Source organism: Alosa alosa, chromosome 5 (assembly GCF_017589495.1).
Source record: "Alosa alosa isolate M-15738 ecotype Scorff River chromosome 5, AALO_Geno_1.1, whole genome shotgun sequence".
NCBI lineage: Eukaryota > Metazoa > Chordata > Actinopteri > Clupeiformes > Clupeidae > Alosa > Alosa alosa.
In genome coordinates, this window is record NC_063193.1 from 12,839,962 (window position 1) to 12,863,393 (window position 23,432).

Consider the following 23,432-nt stretch of genomic DNA (forward strand, 5'->3'; position numbering starts at 1 on the left):
TTTTTTCTAAACCAAAGTAGGCCTACATATTGCACCCTTAAAGTGCACACAAAGCCTAGGCTAAATGCAACTGTTATCTGTTATGTTAGCAGAGCAGCATGACACAAGAAGACTCTCAGTGCGTTTGTGTTTGGATAGGCTATGTCCTTAGTGTCCCTGGAATCGTCACGTTGATGGTGATCATCTTGTCGTGTGTGCGTGTGTGTGTGAGAGACGCTCCTGTGGTTGTGAAACAGTCTGAGTCAGTGGAGGAATGTAGTGTCTCTTGTGAAAGCAGACCTGGGGTTTTGCGGTCACGGACCCTGCAGACAAGGGCTGATTCTGCATTAGCATAGTGGCTCTAGCACTCATGTCTGAGTGGAAACATTCCCTCCAATAAGCAGTTTACATGTCCTGTGTGTTGGTTGGGAGAAAGCCTCTGACTTTGGCTCAGCAGCTACACACTTAGGACAGAACCAAGGAGAGTCATAGGGACATTGCCAAGTGTCACTGATGGTAAAGTCTCACCCACTCACAAAAACTAACTGTGCACCTTGGGAAATTGTCAAATCAGTGTCAGTGTCCGTGGTATATGAAATGGAAATATTTTGTATGACTGATTATGTTTTCGTTGTAAGGCCATCGTGCTACATGGAAATGATGAAGCTTAATGCTGATTTTCTACACGGGGTGAAGTGCATGCTAGTTGCACAGTAATCCCTCACATGTGATTTTAGAGTGTCTGTCTTTGCTACATCACCAAGTCATGTGGAGTTTTTGCGTCAAATATCTGAGATTACCAGACCAATGTGAGCTTGTTGCTAAGAAACACAGCACCACATAATAAGCTTCAAAAGACCGTTTTTAGCTAGCCCCTGCCATCCACCACCCCCACACCGATTTACGACAGTCACACCAACAGTCCAACGAGTCAGGAAGACCAAGCTGTTTACGGTGTCAATGTGATGATAGCAATTTGTGGGATGTGAACCCCCCCACCCCACCCCACCCCACCCCACCCCACCCTATGGCTTGTTATGTCACAGGAAGGAGCTTGCAGTGTTACAGCGTGGCCAGTGGAACCCGGCTACAGAGCCATGGGCCCATGGGCAGAAGACACGTCACACAGCTCTGCTCGCATTCCTCAAGGGGGTGGGTCAAAATATATATATATATATATATATATAGTATTATATGATAGCTTTTTACTTTACTTAAAAAGTTTTTTTTTTTCAATTAAAAAAAATTGAATTGTTTCATTTTTTTTTTTTTTCAATTAAACAATTCAATTAAACAATTTAATTTAATAGTTTGACCAGTGGTCATTCAGTTCAATAAAAGCTAGACACAGAAGGGACAAAGGATATAAGGAAATGGACAGCCTGTCCTCAGACGTATCCAACCTCAGTTTAGATATGAAAGCCGCATTTGGCCTGCATGATTTCAGTTCCTGTCAGGCTAGTTAGAGACCAGTGTCTTGTGAACCACAGCACTGACCTCCAGGATGTGGGTCAGCTGGGCTTATCTCAGTGAAATCAGCCTCTTTCCAGTATCCACACCAGATTGGGGTTGGGAATGGGAGGCTGGCAGGATGGGAGGTTCTGGTGGATTTCCACATCAGTTTTTGTTTCTCCTTCTCTGCCTGTCGGAGGGCGAGATGTTCTGACCTCGCAGCAGAGGCTGAGGTCAACATAACGGAAAGACAGCTCGCCAAGCTGTTTTTTTTTTTTTTTTCTTTTTCTTTTCTATTTTTTAATAATTCATGCTTGGAACCCCACTTTGCCACAGCTTGGGCGGGAGAAATCTAGCTTATTGCTACTTGTTACCTGCCTATTTATTGTTATTAATTACACCATTAAATCGCCACTGACTGTGCTACTGTGCAAGTGAACAAGTGCTATCTTATTTATACTGAGAGGCCTCTGTGCAAGTGAATGTGCTGTTTGAAGAGGGCAGTTCTACACTACCCTGCCTGAGTGGTCCTGTTTGAGTGTGAAAACAACATGAACTGACTGGGCACACCACCACAGGAAAATAAGCCAGGACAAAACACACACACACACACACACACACATCTTTTGGGCCAGATTTGTTTTCCATCTTTTTTTTAAGCAGCTGACAGCAGATTGTGAGTCCATCGTTGCAACTGCTCTCCTCTAGGCAGACTTGTCATTTCATGAAACGTGCTGTACACTGACAGGGATGATCTGTTCCCATCAGGCATGCAGTGTTGGAAACTGGTATCCACAGCACGCACGCACACACGCACACACACAAGCACACACACACACACAGACACACATCCGGTAATAATAGAATTCCAGGTAATAATAGAATTCCAGTCTAATATTCTGGTGATCTGGCAAAAGCTGACCTCTGAGCATTTAGCCACGGAAAGGCAGATTGGTCATAGATTACAAAAAGAGTTTGTCAGAGTTAAATTACGTCTATGTGTCATAATCCAAATATCTCACGTGACCAATTGAAGTGTTTGTCCATGACCTCAGCCAAAAGCCATCCACCACAGTCGCGCCATGCCAGAGAAGAGGTCAAAACACTCCCTAGTTAGAACAGTCTGGCCTCGCAGCCTGGCCTCGTCAGAAAGGAGCATCTGTCAAGCAACCATCAGCTCCACCACTTCTCTCTTTTTTTCCTTCTTTCGAAATGCATGAGGACATGCTGGAGGTAGGGCCTTCACACCTCATGTTTACCCTGCTTGCCCTGTGCTGGGGCTATTTGCAGAGGGCAGTAGCAGCTTTCAGTAGTTGAGGCAGCGGCGGTGGTGGTGGTGGTGGCAGGCAGCGCAGTAATTTTATTTCTGGATGATGAACTTGACTCCCTCATCAGGAAGCTTGGGCCGAGTCACCATCGCAACAGCGGGTTCACCGGCGGGTCACGCACTCTGCAGCCAAAACACCAAAATACCAGAGGAGGCTAAACGGTCTGGGCCGCGCCTGTGACACAGGCGTCCTCCGCCACCACCGCCGGGCTGTTATTTAAAACCGGACGGTTGCTGTGGACCAGAATTACCCCAGCGTTGGCACCGTGTCCTCAGGTTTGTTGCTGTGCTGTCGCTACGACATTGGAACACAGTGAGTGGACCGTCACAGGGCTCTGAGTTAGCACTGAAGCTTAGCCACATGTGACTATTGTTTGACACCACCTTTCTTTCATGGTCAAGGATTTTGTCTCTTGAGAAGACTGTGGTCAGCTTGATAGGATCTCCAAGGAGTGGCACTTGAGCTTAACATCACCTGCCACCTGTTGTTGTGGTCTAGAAAGGGGACACACTAACACACACACACACACACACAACACACACACACACACACAACATATTTTATCTCCTCACCTCATAATGAGGAACAGTGAGGCTAAAGAAGGCTGTCCCCATGTGACTATTGACCATGTTGACATTTCTCTTGTTTACATGGAAGTGGAGGAAGAATAGCAGCCTAATGGAGCCTGCTGAGCATTTTATGAAGCATTTGGTTTCAGTTGTGTGCACCATGCTTTTGAACCCTGTTGGGCCTTTGCAGTCAACACAGGGTTCTTTCGAGATAGCATGCCTTTGTAGGAAAGTCCTACCCAACCAACCCCATTGCCCTCTCTCTTTTATATTCTTTCTCTCTCTTGCTCTTTCTCTCTCTCTCTCGTCCTCTCTTCTCTCTCTCCACTCAGTGAGAGTAATTTGCTGTGAAGAGAGGTCTTCCTCCTCCAGGGAAGAAGGGGAAATCTACTCTGTGGATTGTCAGAACCCTTTACCATCAGGGATCCCGTTGAGGACCGATCCAGAGGAGATTCCCTGGCCTTAGCCTGGCTCCGCTGGAACTACTGGTGGAGAGCAACAGCAGAAATACAGTAGTGTTAATTTCGTCAGACGAGACAAGAGGAAATATGTTCGTCAACGACCTTTTTTTTCATGACGAGACGATGGCGAGGCGGCAGTAATGTCCTGAAACACTGACTAAGACTATCTTAAGATGCATTATTGTTTGTAAAAAAGGCGAGACTAAAATGTTTTGCATGAAATAAAAACTAAGATAAAATCTCCCTTTATGTTTGTCTACAAAATGAGAAGACAGAATATCTAGCTGCTATGTTTTCAAAATATTCGAATGAGTTAATACGCTAACAGCTTTCCTGTAGGCTACTCTATGTGCTGCTGCTGCAACCTGTGGCTGCAAAACTAAACTACATGGAACAAGAACACTGGAGATTTCTGCCAGAGTTAAGCTTTATGCCACAATGCTACATACCCAGAAGTTGAAGCTTCTCTCATACAAATTAACATCCCCAGAATGTCCATCTGAAAATGTTCCACATGTAATGTCAACTATTCATCTAATTAGACTGATGATGCAAAGTTTGCTAGCAAGTAAGCTAATATGGAAAGTTTAAGCTAGCAAGTTAGCTATGGCTAAGATGGAGAGTCTGTTTGGGGAATGTGTTGTGTTTTTTGATATCGCCATCTAGCGTGAGGAGTAAAACATTAATAGTTTGGCCTCTGACAGTGTTTCTCAAACTTTTTCAGTTTCAGGACCACTTAACTAACCCTAGCTAAAAAAAAAAAAAAAAGATTAGACCTACTTCAACAGTAGCCTATAATTAGTCTACACAATAGGCCTACTCACTGAACCACCTTGCTTATTGTCTTTGCACTTTGCTTATTGTGTCAGAGGATTCATACTGTATGATTTAAACTGGCATATCTTACATAGACAGTGTTGCAGAACTGTTTGGATTTACATACAAGTTATATTGCAAACAACTCCTCTATATTATATTTTACCACGTCTGCTCATGGGACCACTTGGGATAACTTATGGACCACCAGTGATCCCCCCGGACCACACTTTGAGAAACACTGGTCTCTGAATCAGAAATAATTTGTTCTAAAAAAAAGACTAAAATGTGTTGACTAAAACTGACTAAGATACCTTTAGTTTTCTTTTGACTAAAACTAGACTAAAATATGTGAGACTTTTAGTCGACTAAAACTTGACTAACAAAAAATGATATTTGAATGACTAAATATGACAAAGACTAAAAAGGACATTTCGTCACAAGACTAAGACTAAGACTAAATTAAAAATAGGTGACAAAATTAACACTAAAATACAGAATATAAAAACAGACTTTAAAGCACTGTGTGTTCTCCAGTGTGGTTTTCACTTAGTTGTAAACGCTTTCATCCCTGAGTAATTGGCTGGCTTGTGTTTCAAAGCTTGAAACCTAGGAAATGTTCTTTGCTCTTGGTGAATGTGTTGGCATGGCAGGCAGCACTTGCTAACCACCATTCCCACCATCACCCTGATTCATCATAGCCCTCAGCCTGACCACACAATGGTGGATGGTTGCTAACTGTGTATGAGGACATAGTCTGACCCATGGCCAACTCGAGGTGTCTCCGCGTGCTCCGTGTGCTGCACTGCTTGAAGCTGAAGGGGTGTGTGTGTGCGTGTGTGTGTGTGTGTGTGTGTGGTGGGGGGTGTCTTGTTTAACGTGTCCAGTTTTGCGTAAAGATCAGTAGTGAAACCAAACTCTCAGATGCAGAGGTGGTGGGCACCACTGTGTGCTAAAGTGTACTTAACCATATTGTCCCACTTGTACATGTCAACTTGAAGAGCATTTGGGTTTCCAGCAGGGCACACAAACTGTTTAAAAGCGTGAACTATGCCTTTTGTGCACTAGAAGCCACTTTACATAAAAGTGTACGTTAGTCAAAATAAACAAATTTGGTCAACGCGCAGGATCATGCCACTGAGATTGCTGTCAGATACCAAAAGGAGGTGTGGTGTTGCGGGTGCAAGGCACTTTGTGGATGTAAACACTGAGAAATCTGATAAAACACGACTAACACAGGCTATAGCCTCCACAACCTCAGCTCAGGCCAATGTGTGAAGATCCTCTCAGTGAAATGTCAAATCACTTTATCCGTAACTGGCTGTATCCATATTTCCTGTGTCTCACCCTCTCTCTCTCTCCCTCTCCATTTCTCCTCTCTCTCTCTCTCTCTCTCTTCCTCTCTCTCTCTCTCTCCTGGCGCAGGGCTGGCTTTGGCCTGAGGAAGCAGCTCAAGATGAACATGGTGAAGAGGATCATGGGCCGTCCGCGGCAGGAGGAGTGCAGCCCGCAGGACAATGCGCTCGGCCTCATGCACCTGCGCCGCCTCTTCTCCGAGCTCTGCCACCCGCCGCGTCACATGACCCAGAAGGAGCAGGAGGAGAAGCTCTACATGATGCTGCCCGTCTTCAACAGGGTACGAAACCAACCCCCCCACCCCTCCACTGTCTCAATCTCTCTCTCTCTCTCCCCCTCTCTCTTTCTCTCTCTCTCTGTCTTGTTCACATCCAGATGCACACACATTACATGCACATGCACCCATCCCCATGTGACCACATGTACAGCGAGACGTGGAGGAACTTTACAGGATTTTGCCCAACAGGAGGGAGTACTCCCTGTGCATTATGGTACTGCACAAACACACGCCCACAGGCTCATATACTCATGTGTACACACATAGTATCAAAATCCTCAAATAAGATATGTACTCACTTAAACCCACACACACTCAATCACTCACGAGGTCCACAGGATGCTCTCCGTGCTGTGCAGGTTTGTTATCATGGGCCTGCCTTTGAAGAACTGGCCCTCAGCTGGAGCTGGAGCTTTGTGTGCTTTTTAGCATAACCCAGGCCACAGGAGGGAGCAGGCACTCGTAGAGCCTTCGGTCCTTCAGCAGCAGCCATGCATATTTAATGTTGTTTGCCCCGGTTGCAGGCCCACGGACAAGAGATTTGGCCCACCCACCCAGGCACTGGTGCCAAGCAGCAAGGTTTGGTCCCGCGCCTGAAATATCCATGCTTATTTAGCAGGACGGGATTGTTCCTGTCGGGAGAGGAAAGACCACACCTCCCCCTGCCCCCCCACCCCTCTGTGTTCCTTCTTTGCAAGCTTACACAAGGGGTCAGGGCCTCTGCTGCCTGTAGGGTGTGTGTGTGTGTGTGTGTGCACACTTGGCCTACAAATCAAAAGGCCCATTGTCACAAGAAATGAGCAAAGAAACTGGTGTACCTGTTCTGAATAAAACAACCGGATACTTGCAGCCTGTATGCAGAATCTGTTATACAACCCAAAAATAACTCCCTGCTTCATCGATAGTCTCTGTAATGGCAGGACACAGACACTAGATACGCCATAACACTCAACGCTCGCCTGGTAGACCTTTTGAAGCGTGTGGTCATGAATAGCAATGGCCTGATTATGAAGATGCACTATTTGAGAAGTCAAATGGCAATTAAGGCAGTGGAGAGGCCCTCCCCAACACACCTGGCAACGTCGCTTACAGTTCTGAAGAGGCTTGCAAATGAAGAGCCCTAGTTAGTGGCGGTGGCATTACTGCTATTGTTTGGGAAGAGACCACCGCAGAGGTGAAGAGTGCTACTGGCTCAAGTGGAATGCACTCTCCGACCGAAAGGGGAATGCGCGCCATTTGCGGTGTTGCCGTGGTGATCAGCACTGTACTGGCTATCTGAGTGTGTATGTGTGTCCTCATGAACCCTTCAGACAGAACCTGAGCTCTGTTAGAATGTTAAGATTACAGGATGTCACTCAAGGAGTATCAGTCCTTCCTGTTTCTCTCTCTCTCTCTCTCTCTCTCTCTCTCTCTCTCTCTCTCTCTCTCTCTCTCTCTCTCTCTCTCTCTCTCTCCAGTACAAATACTGAAAGATATACATACACAAATATTAAATGCCTTTCATAAACAAAACAATATGACCTTATCTGTTTGTTAAGGCAGTTATCCTGTTTAAGATGGTGTTAAAGCAGTCTCTCCCAGTCTTTCAGTGTGCTCATTTGATATTTTTAGCCGAGTCTCTGTGCAGTCTGCCGACTCAGAGGCAGCGCTCTGTTGCCAGGGCTTCGCTGCTGCTGTAACTAACTGTGTGTGTGTGTGTGTGTGTGTGTGTGTGTGTGGACCTCTGTAACACGCAGGTGTTTGGGAACGCTCCCCCGAGCTCCATGAACGAGAAGTTCTCCGACCTGCTCCAGTTCACCACGCAGGTGTCCCGCCTCATGGTGACCGAGATCCGGCGCCGGGCATCCAACAAGTCCACAGGTACGCACATCGCACGCTCTACACACACTACACTACACACTCACACGCACTCACACTACACACTACACACACATTGCAGTGTTTGTAAACACACACACCCATATCCACACAAATCCCCAATATGCATTTTAAAAACCTGACAATATATACAATGTCAATGCAAGATAGTGGATGTGAAAACAATCCATAACAAAGGACTGTGGCATAGTGTGTTCCGAGATAATGAGATTAATAAAGATTTTAGAATGGATACTGTTGAATAGTTTGATAGGTTACAGTAGATTTTATTGTTGCTATTCTGGCATTGTTGATCTGAATACGTTTTTTACAGCTTGCATGTTACAGTAAAGTTAACGTTACCAGTGTGCTGCATTTGCGTAAAAGTGCCACATTTCTAAAGTCTATTTCTTTTCATGGCTTTCACCAAATCCTACATGCGATGTGAGCAAGCATTAGGGCCTGTGCACGTCAGCCAGAGATGAATCATTTCCACTCTTTGGCCATTTTGCTTTAGGCATCTTTAGTCCCAGGCAAGAAAAAAGACCGTTTGGAAAGTGTGACCTGAGTCTCCCTACATTGTCTTTAAGGAAAGTGTGACCTGAGTCTCCCTACATTGCCTTTAAGGAAATTGTTCATTGTTAGGCTTAAGAGAATAAAGCTTTAGAAACAAGGTGTCACCATCTTCTTATTCAGAATGTTGCAGTCGTAGCTCTCAACTCTCCCTGTCAGACGAGAGCCATTTACTAATTGCCTATGACACGGGCATTCATCACCTCACCATTTTGCCTTCATGTATTCATGCATCTTGCATTCAGAGGTCAAAGACCCTGTCAGAATTATTGATCAAAACACCACCCAAACACTTTTCTCATGCGTTTAGCTTTGCGTCCCATAGGGACAGTGTATAGTTCCTCAAAGATGTTCTCCTGCTGTGGCATCTAATGTCATGTAGCCCCGTTCTCCACATAAAGGAGATTACAGGGGGCTGGAGACGTAGGGTGGGTGTGGGAGAGGTGGGTGTGGGTGTGTGTGTGTGTGTGTGTGTGTGTGTGTGTGTGTGTGTGTGTGTGTGGATGTGTGCGTGCGCGCTGGGGAGTGCTGTGCCGTGTGACCGACAGGTTAGGGGAGTGAGCGATGGGACTAAATGAGTGATTTATTAACGGCCAGAGTGGAAGAATCATCCGTTGCTGTCGCTGTCACTTTCAGCCTCCCTCCAGATGGAGAGGGTGACCTCTCAGTTACTCTGACTCTCTCTCTCTTTCTTTTACTCTCTCTGCCCCCTCTTTCTTTTACTCTCTCTGTCCCTCTCTCTCTCTCTCTCTCTCTCCCCTCTGTTATTTCACCCCCTCTCTGGTATATATCTTACTCTTTCTCTCTGTTTTTCTATCACTCACTCACTCACTCACTCACTCTCTCATCCTTCACCCCCTCAGTTTCTCTCCTTCCTCTCCTCTCTCTCTCTCTATCTCTCTCTCTCTCTCTCTCTCTTTCTCTTTCTCTGACAACCCCCACCACCACACTCTCTCTTGATCATCTCCGCCCCACAGTTGGCATTCTCCTCGCCTAGCCAGTTGGCTGTGGTGATGGATTGGCCTGCACTGCACTGCCAGGCTTATGGCCCTCATAAAGGGGGTATGCTCTAGTGGTGTCTGCACGCTGATTTGAAAGAATGTGCCTTTCACGTCGGCTGACTGAAGAGTCCGACTGAGCGCAGGGACTCTCTATGCCTTATGAAAGAGGACATTATATGGTGCTGTCTGTCTGCGTGGAGAAGCATCTCCTGCTAAATGGTGTGTGGCAGGGGAGTTGGATAGAGGTTTTTTGCAAATAGAGGCTGGTGTTGTTGGTTGTAAATTGCAGATTCTGCAAATTAGGGAGAGGAACTGAACCATTTACACAGACACACACAGACACACACAGACACACACAGACACACACAGACACACACAGACACACACAGACACACAAGCACGTAGATGAGACTGTGGTATAATTACTGCTATTATGTATTGGGTGATCTACATGATGGATTGTACTGAGACAGGGAGTTTTGTCCTACACACACACACACACACACACACACACACACACACACACACACACATACACACACACACACTAAATAAAGGAAACAAATATGAATTCCACAGTAATGTTGAATGATAAATTGCTTAAGCATACTGTGTACTATGTTATTGTTTGTAAAAGTTCCTTTGCCTTAAACGGCATCGGATGTGGGGTGGAAGACGTTGTTGGAGCAGTGGTGAACAAGCCTAATGAACTAACTGCTCATACCCAGACCACCAGAGTCCAGACTCACAGGCCAGACTGTGGAGAATTAATTAAATTGATGAATTAAAAATTGACCTGTGTGTTGTGTGTGTGTTTGCCCCCTACAGAGGCTGCCAGCCGTGCCATAGTGCAGTTTCTGGAGGTGAATCAGAGTGAGGAGACGAGCCGTGGCTGGATGCTCCTGACCACCATCAACCTGCTGGCCTCATCCGGACAGGTTGGTGCACACACACACACACGTACATGGAAGGTGTACACACATGGTGTACTGATACCAGAAAGGTATCACGATGCCCTGATGCAAAAAACAATACAATTTGTCTGTGTGTCTGTGTGGACTGCTCCCACTCGCCATGCTCCTTGCACGCAACTAGGCAATTGGGTGTGTCAAGCAGGCAGCTCTGAGTGAGTGAGTGAGCAGCAAATGTCAACACAAGTTCTTTGCCGACAGTCCTATGCTTGTGGATAAAACAAAAGGTCGAAGTGAAATCTGAAACTATTTCGGATACATCGCGGATATTGAAGGCAAGCCAACAGGTACATTGAGGCCCATCTGTAAAAAATGTTTCAAAGGGAAGTAGGCTACACATAAAACTTGGCTAAGTACCTCACAGACATGCCAACATTTTTAAAGAGTTTAAAGAACGACAGGTTAACGAATATACTATAGAAAACACCACTACGTGATCAGTGCCAAGTTTATCTCCTTAGTTATAGGCTAGGCCTATATTCTGGGATAGAGCAAACCTTCCTTCATCAGTGAATTTTGACTAGACATAACGACTGTGATCATAGTGTGCTAACGTGATGAAAACGCAATGTTCATGCTAGTATTCGGTCAGTAGCCTACTGGTAATGCTTGTCATGGCATGTAGACTGCAATTTGTTCAGTAATTATTTCCTAGATGTAGGATAGGCTACCCAAATGCGCTCATTGAAGCCCACACCATACCACTGAAGTGTGTTGAGTCCTAATAGCGGCCTAGGCTATGGTAGCAAATAATGTTAACTATGAAAGAAATAGACATAATGTATGAATGTGCGCACAGATATATTGCAACAGGTAATGGTGTATCTGACTAAGACCTGAGTGGTTGAAACATACTTATTAAATCACACTGGGAGCAAAGAAGACAGTGTGTGGATATCTTCACTTTTTTCCCCTTTGCAACTATCAAAAAAATCCCATAAACATGGGAAGGCTTAGAGTAGTGGTAAAGATAAGGCCCTTCTGCATAACATTTAATGATTTGCATGCAGTAATTTGAACACTGACCTTGATCTAGCCTAATTTCGCTATTTAAAGGTAATTTATTGTCAAAACACAACACAACAATAAAGATCTTAAAGGAGAATTCCAGTGTGATATTGACCTAAAGTGTGTTGAAACATGATACCGAGTGTGAACATATGTCTCATAGCCCATCTCGGCTTGTCCCCTGCACTCCAAAATCTGGCGCTAGTTAGCCGATGCTACCAACAGCTTTTTCAATGGTGGTGCTTCGGCATCGGGCTAGCCATGCAAATAAATCACTGTTTTACACCATTTACGAGGCTCAATGTATCTCCACGCTTCATTGGTAGACTTCCGAGGGCCCTGACATTTAAAACGAGACATTGAGAACTTTGAAAAACCACTGGTAGTTTACTTACAAGACGATTTATGCAGACAGTATCTTCACAAAGTTTAGCGTTTGCAGCCATCTTGAATTTAGTCCGCGATAAGTCGGCGGCAGTAAGAATGAACAGGTATGATAAGGGATCAGATTCCAAAAATAATTCAGTGGAAATGCATGGATTCCAGTTGCTGCTACTGGAATTCATGCATTTCCACGGAATTATTTTTGGAATCTGATCATGTTTCAACACACTTTAGGTCAATATCACACCGGAATTCTCCTTTATTCACTAATTTACTACTATTTTACTGAGTGTAAAGATAATAAAGATGTAAGAAGTTTAGAGGTTTAGAACCCGGAATTTGCACACTACAAAAGTGCACCAAATTCAACACAAATGACTCAATACATTTGGAGGAGGTCTGCGTCCTATCTTATCCAGATATTTTAGGATATCGCCGTGGTATCGTTTCAGTATTGAGAATTGAGATATTTATGGCAGGTATTGTATCAAAGTCATAATTTTGGTATCTTGACAACACAGGCACACAAACACACACACACACACACACACACAAAAGTCATCGATATATAATGTATCTTCGTGTTTGTGCAAAAACACCCACAAAACACAAAGCATGTGTTGTGTAAAAGAGAAGCATGCATTTTACACACACACACACACACACACACACACACACACACACACACACACACTTATTTGCCTGTAGCAGTACTTAACCCTTAGGTCTTGCAGTGGCAGTAGGGATCTCATAACTAAAGCTGCCATGCCTGTGGTGAGCCTGTGGTGCCAGTGTCTGTTTGCTCTCTCTCTCTGTTTCTCTGTGTTTCTTTCTTTATTTTTTTCTTTCTTTTCTTCTTTCTCTGCCTCAGCTGAAGAATTTCAAAGGCTTTTGCTTGTTGAGTTTTTTTTAATCAAGCAGAGGTGTATCTTGCAACACTGATGTGTGTGTGTGTGCGTTTGTGTATGTACTGTATGCCTGTGCGTGCGTGCCTACCTGCCTGTGCATGCAAGTGCATGTGTGTGTACAGAAACCCCTGAGTGATTCATGTTATGCAAGGGATAATGTATAGAATGCCGGTCATTATTGGGAAAATAAGTCCCGACAGGGCGAACCGGACTTGTCTTGCTGAGAAACAAATAGTTCGCAACACACGCTGAACTTGAATCAAACATTCTTTAGAACACAGCTGATCAACCGTCTGCTTTCACTTTTGAATGAAGGTCCAATGCAAGAAGTGACCGGACTACTTGCGGAATGATATGAAAAACTTAAATCAGCAGCACAAAACCCGTTGCCATTGACAGCGGTAATTATATGTTTGCAGCGGTAATTACATGAAAATATTTTACCGTTGGGAAAATATTTTAACGTTGGGAAATCCTATTCAAGTCAATGGAAATCCCATTCAAGTCTACTAGCATTGTGAAGAGCTGTATAATAATGGGATATAATTAAGACACTGGTGGTGAAAGTTGTGTGGAAAAGAGTTTCGACTGTCTGGTGGGGCTTTGCTCCCTGTGTGTGTGAAAGAGAGAGAGAGAGAGAGTATTTTAATATATGCCCCAGAGGGAGTGAGGGGTGGGGTATGGGGTTTATGTGCAGCCTCTTCTGCTTCTCAGCAGAAATCCATCCCTTTGTTGTCATCCGTTTCTCTGGATTAATAATCCTCATCCAGACCTCCTCTCTCCTTGTCCTTTCTTCCCTTTCTCCATTCTTCCTCTTTATTCATCTCTCCTTCTCCTTCACCGGCGTGGCCTCAATTGCCCTCCTGCCCCCTAGCCCTCTGCCCCGCCTCAGGGAGTCTCACACCTTAACTACCCCTTATGGCCCCTGGGCTCATGAAGCCCATTTCCATCACCTGAGTTCTAGACGGAGAGTTAGATCCTTCTAAGCGGTCGTGTCCAGTCAGCCAGCATTAAAAGTCACCTCAGTCTGGGAGCCCTGCTTGTGCTAAAGCATGAATATGCATGGAGGCACTTTCCTCATTCCTCTTTTTCTTCTTTGTCCCCCTCTCCTTCTCTCTCTCTCTCTCTCTCTCTCTCTCTCTCTCTCTCTCTCTCTCTCTCTCCCCATTCCTCCTTGAAACCCCAAGCAGTTTCTACAATTCTAACCCATACCCATAATTTGATGTATTGATCTGTATAACGCTCTATATGTTGATCTGGATATCTGACTAATCTGTTCCTTGGCACATCTTTCTTTCTATTCGTCTTTCTGCATTCTGTCTTTCTCCCTCCCCCTTCTTTCGTGTGTGTGTGTGTGTGTGTGTGTGTGTGTGTGTGTGTGTGTGTGTGTGTGTGTGTTGGTGCTGTCTCTGACAGATCAGACAAAAGGCCCTCCTGGCCCTGCTTCACTCTGTGACGTCAGTTAAACAACAGCCGGCTTTCTTTCCTCTCTGACAGACTGGCCTTCATCTTTCGCCTTCTCTCTCTCTCTTTCTTGTCTTCTCCCTCTCTCTCGTCTTCTCTCTCTCTCTCTCTCTCTCTCTCTCTCTCATCTTCTCTCTCTCTCTTTCTCTTGTCCCCCCCTCTCCCTTCTCTCTCTTGCTTTCTGGTTCCTCATTTACACTCACTCCTTTTTCTCTTGTTGCCCTTGTTCACTCTCTCGCTTTCACTCCTTCCCTCTCTCCCCTTTGCCCTGCCTCTCCTGGCTCCCCCTTCCACACACACACACCACACACACACACACACACACACACACACACACACACACACACATTCATTCTCTCTCTTTCATTTTATTCTCTCTGGCTCAATTTGTCTCTTTGAGAAAGGAATGATTCATCTGACTCATTTGTCTCTCTATATGATATGTTTCCCCTCCACTCTGATCAGGGGTGGGGGTGGGAATGGGGGAGAGCTGATTAAAACTCCTGTGTCTGATTACCATGCTCCAGATAATACCCCACTTACACCCACACACACACACACACACACACACACACACACACACACACACACACACACACACACACAGACGTAGACAAAGTGGGCTGAGGTGAAGGTTAGTTTTCCACACTTGTAGGGGGATTCTAGAATATGTGTGTGTGTGTGTGTGTGTGTGTGTGTGTGTGTCCTCACTGCATAATAATTCAAGCTTCCAGCAGGCAGCCCCTCAGTCACCGACCATCTTGCTGTTAATACAAAAGCCACACACACAGAGACACACAGAGACACACAGAGACACACAGAGACACACAGAGACACACAGAGACACACAGAGACACACAGAGACACACAGAGACACACAGAGACACACAGAGACACACAGAGGAAGATGCCTAACCATGATCTGGTGACCTGTTTGAGTGTGCTTGTCCTTCCCCCAGACTCCCAGCAGGCTGTCTCTGGGGATGATACCTTAACCCTACACCCATCTTTATTAAAAGAGACAGTGAGTGGGTGAAACCCACCTTATGCAGCCTTGACAGTGGGTTCCCCCGTAGTAAGAACATATAGTCTGCGTAGTTAAAGTGCTGTAGGCAGATGGGGTTAAGGTACAGTACCTCTGCAGTTGTCTCTGTTTATATATCACACATCAGACTATTTCATAGGGGATTGGTGTTGTGGTAATTACAGAAAACAAAGTAGGTAGCCTCTTTAGTGCAGTCCAGTCTTTCCAGGTCAGTACATTTGACACATCACAAAATGGCCCATTCCCACCGTGCTGAGGATTCACCACTGTGACGATGATGTTTATCGCTGATTGTGGTGACTTCCAGACCCTGATAATCTAGAAAGATGAAGGGTCTGGCCACGAATAATGTAATGGCCCAACTCGAGGGGCGGCACCAAGCGTGCATTTGAAAATCTCTCTGCACACAATTGGATAAGACTATACGATCAATGTTTACTGACTGATTCCGGACTTCCGGCTCCCCACGACACAAGTTGATACATTCAAATTGTGCTCTTGTGAGAACTCTGGATTTTCTAGGGTAGTGGTGACTGCAGACATGGCAGTGAAGAGGGCTGGAGTCCAGCCTGGTGACTGCAGACATGGCAGTGAAGAGGGCTGGAGTCCAGCCTGGTGACTGCAGACATGGCAGTGAAGAGGGCTGGAGTCCAGCCTGGTGACTGCAGACATGGCAGTGAAGAGGGCTGGAGTCCAGCCTGGTGACTGCAGTGGCATTTCAACTCCACCCGCTTTCATTCCTCTCTCCACCCCTGCCTCTCTGTTGGGTCCCCACTGTTGGCACTGCTGAATCTATAAGCCGTCTGTGTGTGAGAGGGAGAGAGAGAGTGCTAGTATGTGAAGTGTATTAGCAGACATTTGTGTGTGAGCGTGTTTGTTCTCTCTCTCTCTGTCTCTGTGCGTGAGTGTGCGTGTGTGTGTGTGTGTGTGTGCATGTGTTCCTCTGCTGTGGTGCTCATGAGACCGGCTCTGTCAGGAGGTGAGATGTTGACCTGTGTGGCAGCCTGTTCACATCCATTCACAGCCAGACGCTTTCTGTCCACACCGTGATGATGAATGGGGGAGAAAAAAGGCCCTGTCAGTCTTATAAGAGCCATGTGTGTGTGTGTGTGTGTGTCAGTCAGGGGCAGGGGCAGGGGCAGGGGCAGGGGCAGGACTGAGTATCTTTGTGTGTGTGTGTGTGTGTGTGTGGATGTTTTTTGCATGTCTGAATTAGACACTGTGTCACTGACTGTCTGTCTGCATTGCAGTTTGTGTGAATATGGAGTCGGTGTGTGTTTCTTAGTGCCTGCAATGTGTGTCTCTATGCTCAGATCCAGAGGATGTGTGTCTCTGTTTTTGCCTTTCTCTGTGGCTGTTGGTGTGTGTGTGTGTGTGAGATTCATCTGTACCCAAGTGGCTTACCTTGCCTTCTCCGACACAGTCCCCCACACATATTAATTTGATAGGCAACTCTGCTTACAAGTGTCTGAGAGAGAGAGAGAGAGAGAGAGAGCCCTAATGAGACATGTCTTGCCCTAGTGTGACTGCACCCTGGAAAAAGAGAGATGTTTGACACTTCGCTCCGCTAGGGTGCACATGACCCCCGTTTTCTCTGTCAGTATTGTTAGAGTTGTGGACAGATCTCCCCATTTGGATATGAATTGGGATTAAAGTAGACCAAAGCAACAGTTATATTCATAATATTCACTATGCCATGTTTGTTTACCTTTTCACAAGCCGGATTTGCAAGTTTCTTTAAGGTCAGGGGTTGGTGTGGTTATGGTAATGTGACACAGTATGGCATAGCCCCGAAAAAAAGCCATAGACTTGGCAGATGTTGTGTGTGTGTGTGTGTGTGTGTGTGTGTGTGTGTGTGTGTGTGTGTGTGTGTGTGTGTGTGTTATCTCTTGTGTTCTCTTTGTGTGGCAGTTGAAGAACTGATGGAAAACACAACTGCCTTTTGTTTCTCCATCTGTAGATTTTTGTTTTTAACTGGAGCCACATTTTACATGTATTCATTAGCTGATGCTTTTATCAGGAATAGCAGGGAATTGCACACATTTTTTATCAGACCTCTAATGTTTCTACTTTCAGACCTCTAATGTTTATACCGGCATTATTTAAATCACATCAAAAGCTCAGAGATGGCCATTATTCTCCTGCTCTTGTTAGATTCATTATGATCTATTGGTTTAGGCTTTTTTGGTGGAGCTATTCTTTTGGAATGATAACCCTCAAAATGGCTGGTGGCGTACCTGTGTGCAGTTTGAATGCACACTACAAACATTTTATTCTTCATTTTTATTTACTTTCCTGTCTAACCCCCTCTCTTTCTCTGCCCCCCCACCCCCCTTTAGAAAACGGTGGACTGCATGACCACCATGTCGGTGCCCTCCACGTTGGTAAAGTGTCTGTACCTGTTCTTCGACCTGCCGCACACGCCCGAGGTGCCGGCCGCCACACAGACAGAACTGCCGCTGGCTGAGCGCCGCGCCCTCCTACAGAAGGTCTTCGTACAGGTGAGGCCCTTCTCATGCGCAGCAGTGTGTGTGTGTATATCTGTGTGTGTCTGTGCCTGTGTCTGTGTCTGTTGGTGTTTGTGTGCGTGCGTGTGTGTGTGTGTGTGAGAGAGGCCATTCTCCTGCGCAGCAGAGAGCAGTCACTCAGCCTCGGTGCTGCCTCGACATCCAGTCAGATGAGTGGATCATGTGACTGACTGACTGGTCTGTCAACTGTGAGTTTGCCAACAACATTATATTGTTTGTTTCCCACCAGATGTTGGGAACAGATGATAATAGGATACAGGTAGATGGTAGAGGGAAATGGACATTTTGTCAGGTATGGCATTTGCAAAGGCCAACTTGTTTTGTTGGATGGACTCTTGGATGAACTGATGAATATAAAAGGTTTAATAATATATTATCCTCTAGGCTATATATCTTTAATTGCATATATTACATAGGGTAGTTTTGTCATTTGTAAATACTGATTAGACACCGCACTGTACTGTTTGTCACTTGTTTGATACTCAATACATGTAACATAACATACTGTTAGCAATGTATTTTGTGAAATGCATTTAGAAAGGCTATGGCTAGACATCGGGCTAGATTCACCTTCAGGATTTAAAATCCTGTAATGTCCAGTCTGCTTCTTGTTGTTTATGTAGCATCACAGGCTCATCTGTGCAGACTCGCCAAGTAGCACAGAGATCAGGATGTCAAAGCCCACTTCTGTTTTTTTGGGGGCAGTGAGGGGAGTGCTTAGGGGAAGTGAGCTGCTTCCACTGTGTGAGTGTGTGAGAGTGAGTGTGAGTGTGTGTGTGTGTGTGTGTGTGTGTGTGTGTGTGTGTGTGTGTGTGTGTGTGTGTGTGTGTTTGTGACGGAGAGGTGGGGTAGGCGCCTGTATTTCCTCTATGGCCCAGCCCCAGTAATCATTTCCTCTGTGAGCACTGAGCTCAGAGTGAGCTGACTGCTGACCAGTGAGCAGCCCTGACTCCTCCACTCATCTCTAGTGAGATCAATACCACACACTAATCTGGACATTGGAAGTGGAGAAAAAGGAAATCCCCTGATTAGGTTGGACCAAATAGTGACCGATGGATATCGGCACTAACCAACCCCAGCACAAGCCTAAAGCATAGCCTGTAGTCTGGGCTAAAGTCAACCAGGAGCCTAAAGCGCATTTGTAACTGTAAGACTTAAACCATTCATGCCATCAGCTCAACTTGAGTTTATCTTCACTGTTTAATTATAGGCATTGTTTGAGGTTATAGGAAGTTCTTTAAGGTCTTAAGGTCTTTAAGATGAAGTTAGAAGATATTGAAAGCAACATATATGGCAGTTAAAATAAAACAATACCGGTACGTCTGAATGGTCACATGCAATGCTATCCATTATCAATTTTTTTTTAATTCCAACATTGCATGGCTGTAGGTACAGTGTTGCCAAAGCACAAAACAAAACAGTGTAACATTTTGTACAGTAGCAATGAGAGAACATTGGGAACTTTGAGAGAAAGGGGAAAAAGGCATAGGAGGATTCTGTTTCTTTTCTGTCTGACTCACTCTCTCTCTCTCTCTCTCTCTCTGTCTGTGTGTCTCCGTGCAGATCCTGGTGAAGTTGTGTAACTACGTGTCCCCGGCGGAGGAGCTGGCCCAGAAGGACGACCTGCAGCTGCTCTTCAGTGCCATCACGTCCTGGTGCCCGCCACACAACCTGCCCTGGAGGGCCAGCGCCGGCGAGGTGCTCACCACCATCTCCAGACACGGCCTCAGCGTCAACGTGGTCAAATATATACACGGTGAGCTGTGTGTGTGTGTGTGTGTGTGTGTGTGTGTGTGTTTGTCTGTGTGTGTCTGTGTGTTTTGTCAGTAACTCTGTGTGTCTATATTATCAGTCTGTGTAAATCAGGCACTGTCCTTCGTTGTCTGTGAGTTCCTGGCTGAACCTGTTGCCTCTCCCCCACCCTTCCTCTCCCTCTTCCGTCCTTCCATCTTTCCCTCCCTCCCTCTCATCCTTCCTTCACTCCTTCCTTCCCTCCCTGTAGAGAAAGAGTGTCTCTCCACGTGCATTCAGAACATGCAGCAGTCAGACGACCTGTCGCCGCTGGAGATCGTGGAGATGTTCGCCGGGCTCTCGTGCTTCCTGAAGGACTCCAGCGACGTGTCCCAGACACTCCTGGACGACTTCCGCATGTGCCAGGGCTACAACTTCCTGTGTGACCTCATGCTCAGGTCAGTCCTGACCCCTGACCTTTCTGACTTCTGAGAGGCGGTGACTCGTATGACACTGACTCAAGCTTTGTGGCTATGTGGAAGTCGTAATGGCTAGTAACTTTTACTTGTTTATGTTGGTGTCTTTTTTAGTTCCTGCCTAAGAGTATAGTCTTGGCTCCCACTGGAGAGCTAGTCTGCTTTTTAGACTTCCCCTTTCTTCTTTAGCGTTTATGTGGTAAAGCAAACATTTTTTGATGACTGAAGATATTTTCCAAGTCCTCTTTTAATCACTTATTTAACACCACTGGAAATTTCAGGGTTCAAAATCATTAAGATTTTAAAAATATTTTTCATCTATAATATTTTCTCAGTCCTATTAGTGGCACATTTATGCTGCACATGCAGTGTATACAACAACATGTACAACACATACACATTTGAAAACACATATCATTTCTTATAATAGGTTATAAAGTATTAAATACTTTATAACCTAATATAAGACCTAACCTATTGGCAGTTAAAATAAAACAATACCGGTACGTCTGAATGGTCACATGCAATGCTATCCTTTATCAATTTTTTTTTAATTCAACATTGCATGGCTGTAGGTACAGTGTTGCCAAAGCACAAAACAAAACAGTGTAACATTTTGTACAGTAGCAATGAGAGAACATTGGAAACTTTGAGAGACAAAAATATAGCCAGTATTTATAGTCAGCATAGTCCTCATTTAAAGGTTTGTGTTGTGACAGAGGCTGGAGTTTGCATCACTTATAAATGTTGGTGTTGTTGCACAGGCTGGAGCAGGCCAAAGAGGACGAGTCCAAAGATGCGCTGAAGGACCTGGTGAATCTGGTGACCTCGCTGACCACATATGGCGTGACGGAGCTGAAACCGGCCGGCCTCACCACCGGCGCCCCCTTCCTGCTGCCTGGCTTCGTGGTCCCACAGCCCTCGGGGAAAGGTCGGTCCTCCAGGAAGCTGTTGTGTTTCGACTCTCATTTCCCCTTTAGCCCGGCCAAGGTCAGGCCACAGAATGGTGTGAGGAGGATGTGGGAGGAGTCAGAGGGTTCAAAGGGTCACGAGTCACTCCACCACCGCCGTCCTACGCTTAGTAACTAACCCTTGGCATTAGCATTGGTAATAGCTGAGGAGAAGCCCTGATGTGGAGATGGTCAGGAGTGGTCAAAACAACCCCAACAGCTCCACCCCAACCACCCCCGCCAGTTCGACCTTGCAGTCCATTCCTGGGATAGCTGGCCAGCTTAGGGGGTCATGGCCTGCTGCTCTCTCCTCTTTGCCAGCCAAAAGTTCCGGAACATTCTCACGGAATGTTTTTCGAATTCCGCCAATGCGCTGGCTTGTTACGTAAACAGATTTTGTCATGCTTCATTATGGTTAAGATGTATGCTCCCTGACTGCTCTTTCTCTCTCTCTCTCTCTCTCTTTCTCTTTACCTCTACCCTTTCTCTATTTTCTCTCCATTCTTTCTCTCTTCTCCCCACTCTCTCTCTCTTTCTTTCTTTCTTTCTTTCTCTCTTTTTTTTTTTCTTTTTTTTTTCTTTCTCTCTCTCTGTCCGTGCATCTTTCAGTTCTATTGACCATTTAAAGGAACCTCAGCCTGTCGAACTCATCTCTTTTAGCCGCCCAGTGGCACGTGGGTAGTGGGTCATGTGGGTTTCAGATCCAGGCTGTTGGTCTCAGAGCACAGGCTCCCCCACGCCATCCTTACCCAGAGCTCTTTGGTGAGCAGCAATGGGAACGGCCCTGTGTTTGCACCACTACTGAGATACGAGTCACAACTGTAAGAGCATGCACTCGCTAACAACATTAATTGCATGAATTAATGGAGGGGAGGGGACCTCATGCTGTATTACCTAGTTAGAGCTGTCTCTGTGTTTGTGTGTGTGTGTGTGTGTGTGTGTGTGTGTGTGTGTGTGTTTGTCGGTGTTCCCCCCCGTCTGTTTTCTCCAGCGGCAGCAGACAGGCGACAGGGTATTAGTCTGGCGGCAGGGGTGCAATTTACTAAAAAGGCAAACATGGCAATAAAGCCGTTTACACGCCTCACTGACGACACAAACACAAACACACACACACACACACACAGAGCTTTCTCCCAGCTGTCACATAATGATAATCCCATGATGAAGAGCGCTCCCAAAATCAGGTTGATTCTGCGATTATTAAATTTTGGTTCTGAAGAATGCATGGCACACCACAGGAAGCAGGAGATGTTTTCGTTCCCTCCTTTTTCATCTTCCTCCTCTTCATCTCCTTCTCTTTCTCCTGCTCCCCTCCTCCTCCTCCTCCTGCTCCTGTGATGGCGTTGCTGTGGCGTCTGAGGAGAGCAGCTCTGACTGAAGCTGTGAATAGAGCGGAGCTTCAAAGGGAGGTGGGAGGAGGAGGAGGAGGAGGAGGAGGAGGGGTGGGGGGTGTTGGGAGGTGAGGGCGGCAGTGACTCATCAACAATGCAAGGCATCGACTGGAGGAGAGAATGTGATGAGTCAGAGATTCACTGTGTTTCATGTCTTGCTTTGCTAAGGTTATTACATTTGATTTCATTGCATTTTTGAGTGTGTGTATTTCTTCCCTTTTTTGTTTATTTTGGTGTTTAGTTGGTTCATTTCTTTGTCCCACCTCCCCATTTCATTTCATTATGTGTGCTTTTTATGTTCTTCCTCTTTCTCCATCGCTAACTTTATTGTCTTATATTATTTTCTTTCTTTTTTTGTTGTTTGTATGCTTTTTAATGTGCATTTGTTTGATTGGATCTGACTGCCTTCTACCTTTTATAATATTTACCTGTTCCTTATTCTCCCTCTCCCCCACTCTCTACCCCCCCTCTCTCTCTCTCTCTATCTCTCCCTATCCCTCTCTCTCTCCATCCCTCTCTCTCTCCCCCCTTATCTCTGTGTTGCAGGCCAGACGGTGCGTAACATCCAAGCCTTCTGCGTGCTCCAGAACGCCTTCCTGAAGGCGCGTACGGGCCGGCTGGCTCGCGTCCTCCTGGAGGCCATCGGCAACGTCTACGGGTCCGACCGCGCCAACTACTTCATCCTGGAGGCCCAGCACACGCTCTCGCAGCTGGCCGACAAGGTGGCGCGCATGCCCGACGCGCACGCCAAGTACTTTGAGCTGCTGGAGTTTGTGGTGTTCGGCCTGAACTACGTGCCGTGTGGAGCTGTTCAGCGTGAGCGTCCTGCTGAAGGCCAGCGGTGCCGGGCCATGTGCCCTGATTGCCACTCGCTCGCTGCTCAAGCTGGCGCGCCACCACCCGGTCT

At 46.0% G+C, this 23,432-nt stretch overlaps 1 protein-coding gene across 1 annotated transcript in view; it reads left to right on the plus strand.

The window, feature by feature from the left end:
* Window positions 1–23,432, plus strand: part of wdfy3 (WD repeat and FYVE domain containing 3) — a 96,927-nt gene that overhangs the window by 5,575 nt on the left and 67,920 nt on the right. The window contains 9 exon segments of the mRNA XM_048243446.1: window positions 6,031–6,241; window positions 7,975–8,098; window positions 10,498–10,607; window positions 17,789–17,950; window positions 19,541–19,733; window positions 19,980–20,166; window positions 20,949–21,115; window positions 23,072–23,327; window positions 23,329–23,432. The exon segment at window positions 23,329–23,432 is cut by the window's right edge and continues 159 nt beyond it. Of these exon segments, the coding sequence (XP_048099403.1) occupies window positions 6,031–6,241; window positions 7,975–8,098; window positions 10,498–10,607; window positions 17,789–17,950; window positions 19,541–19,733; window positions 19,980–20,166; window positions 20,949–21,115; window positions 23,072–23,327; window positions 23,329–23,432 (1,514 nt within the window).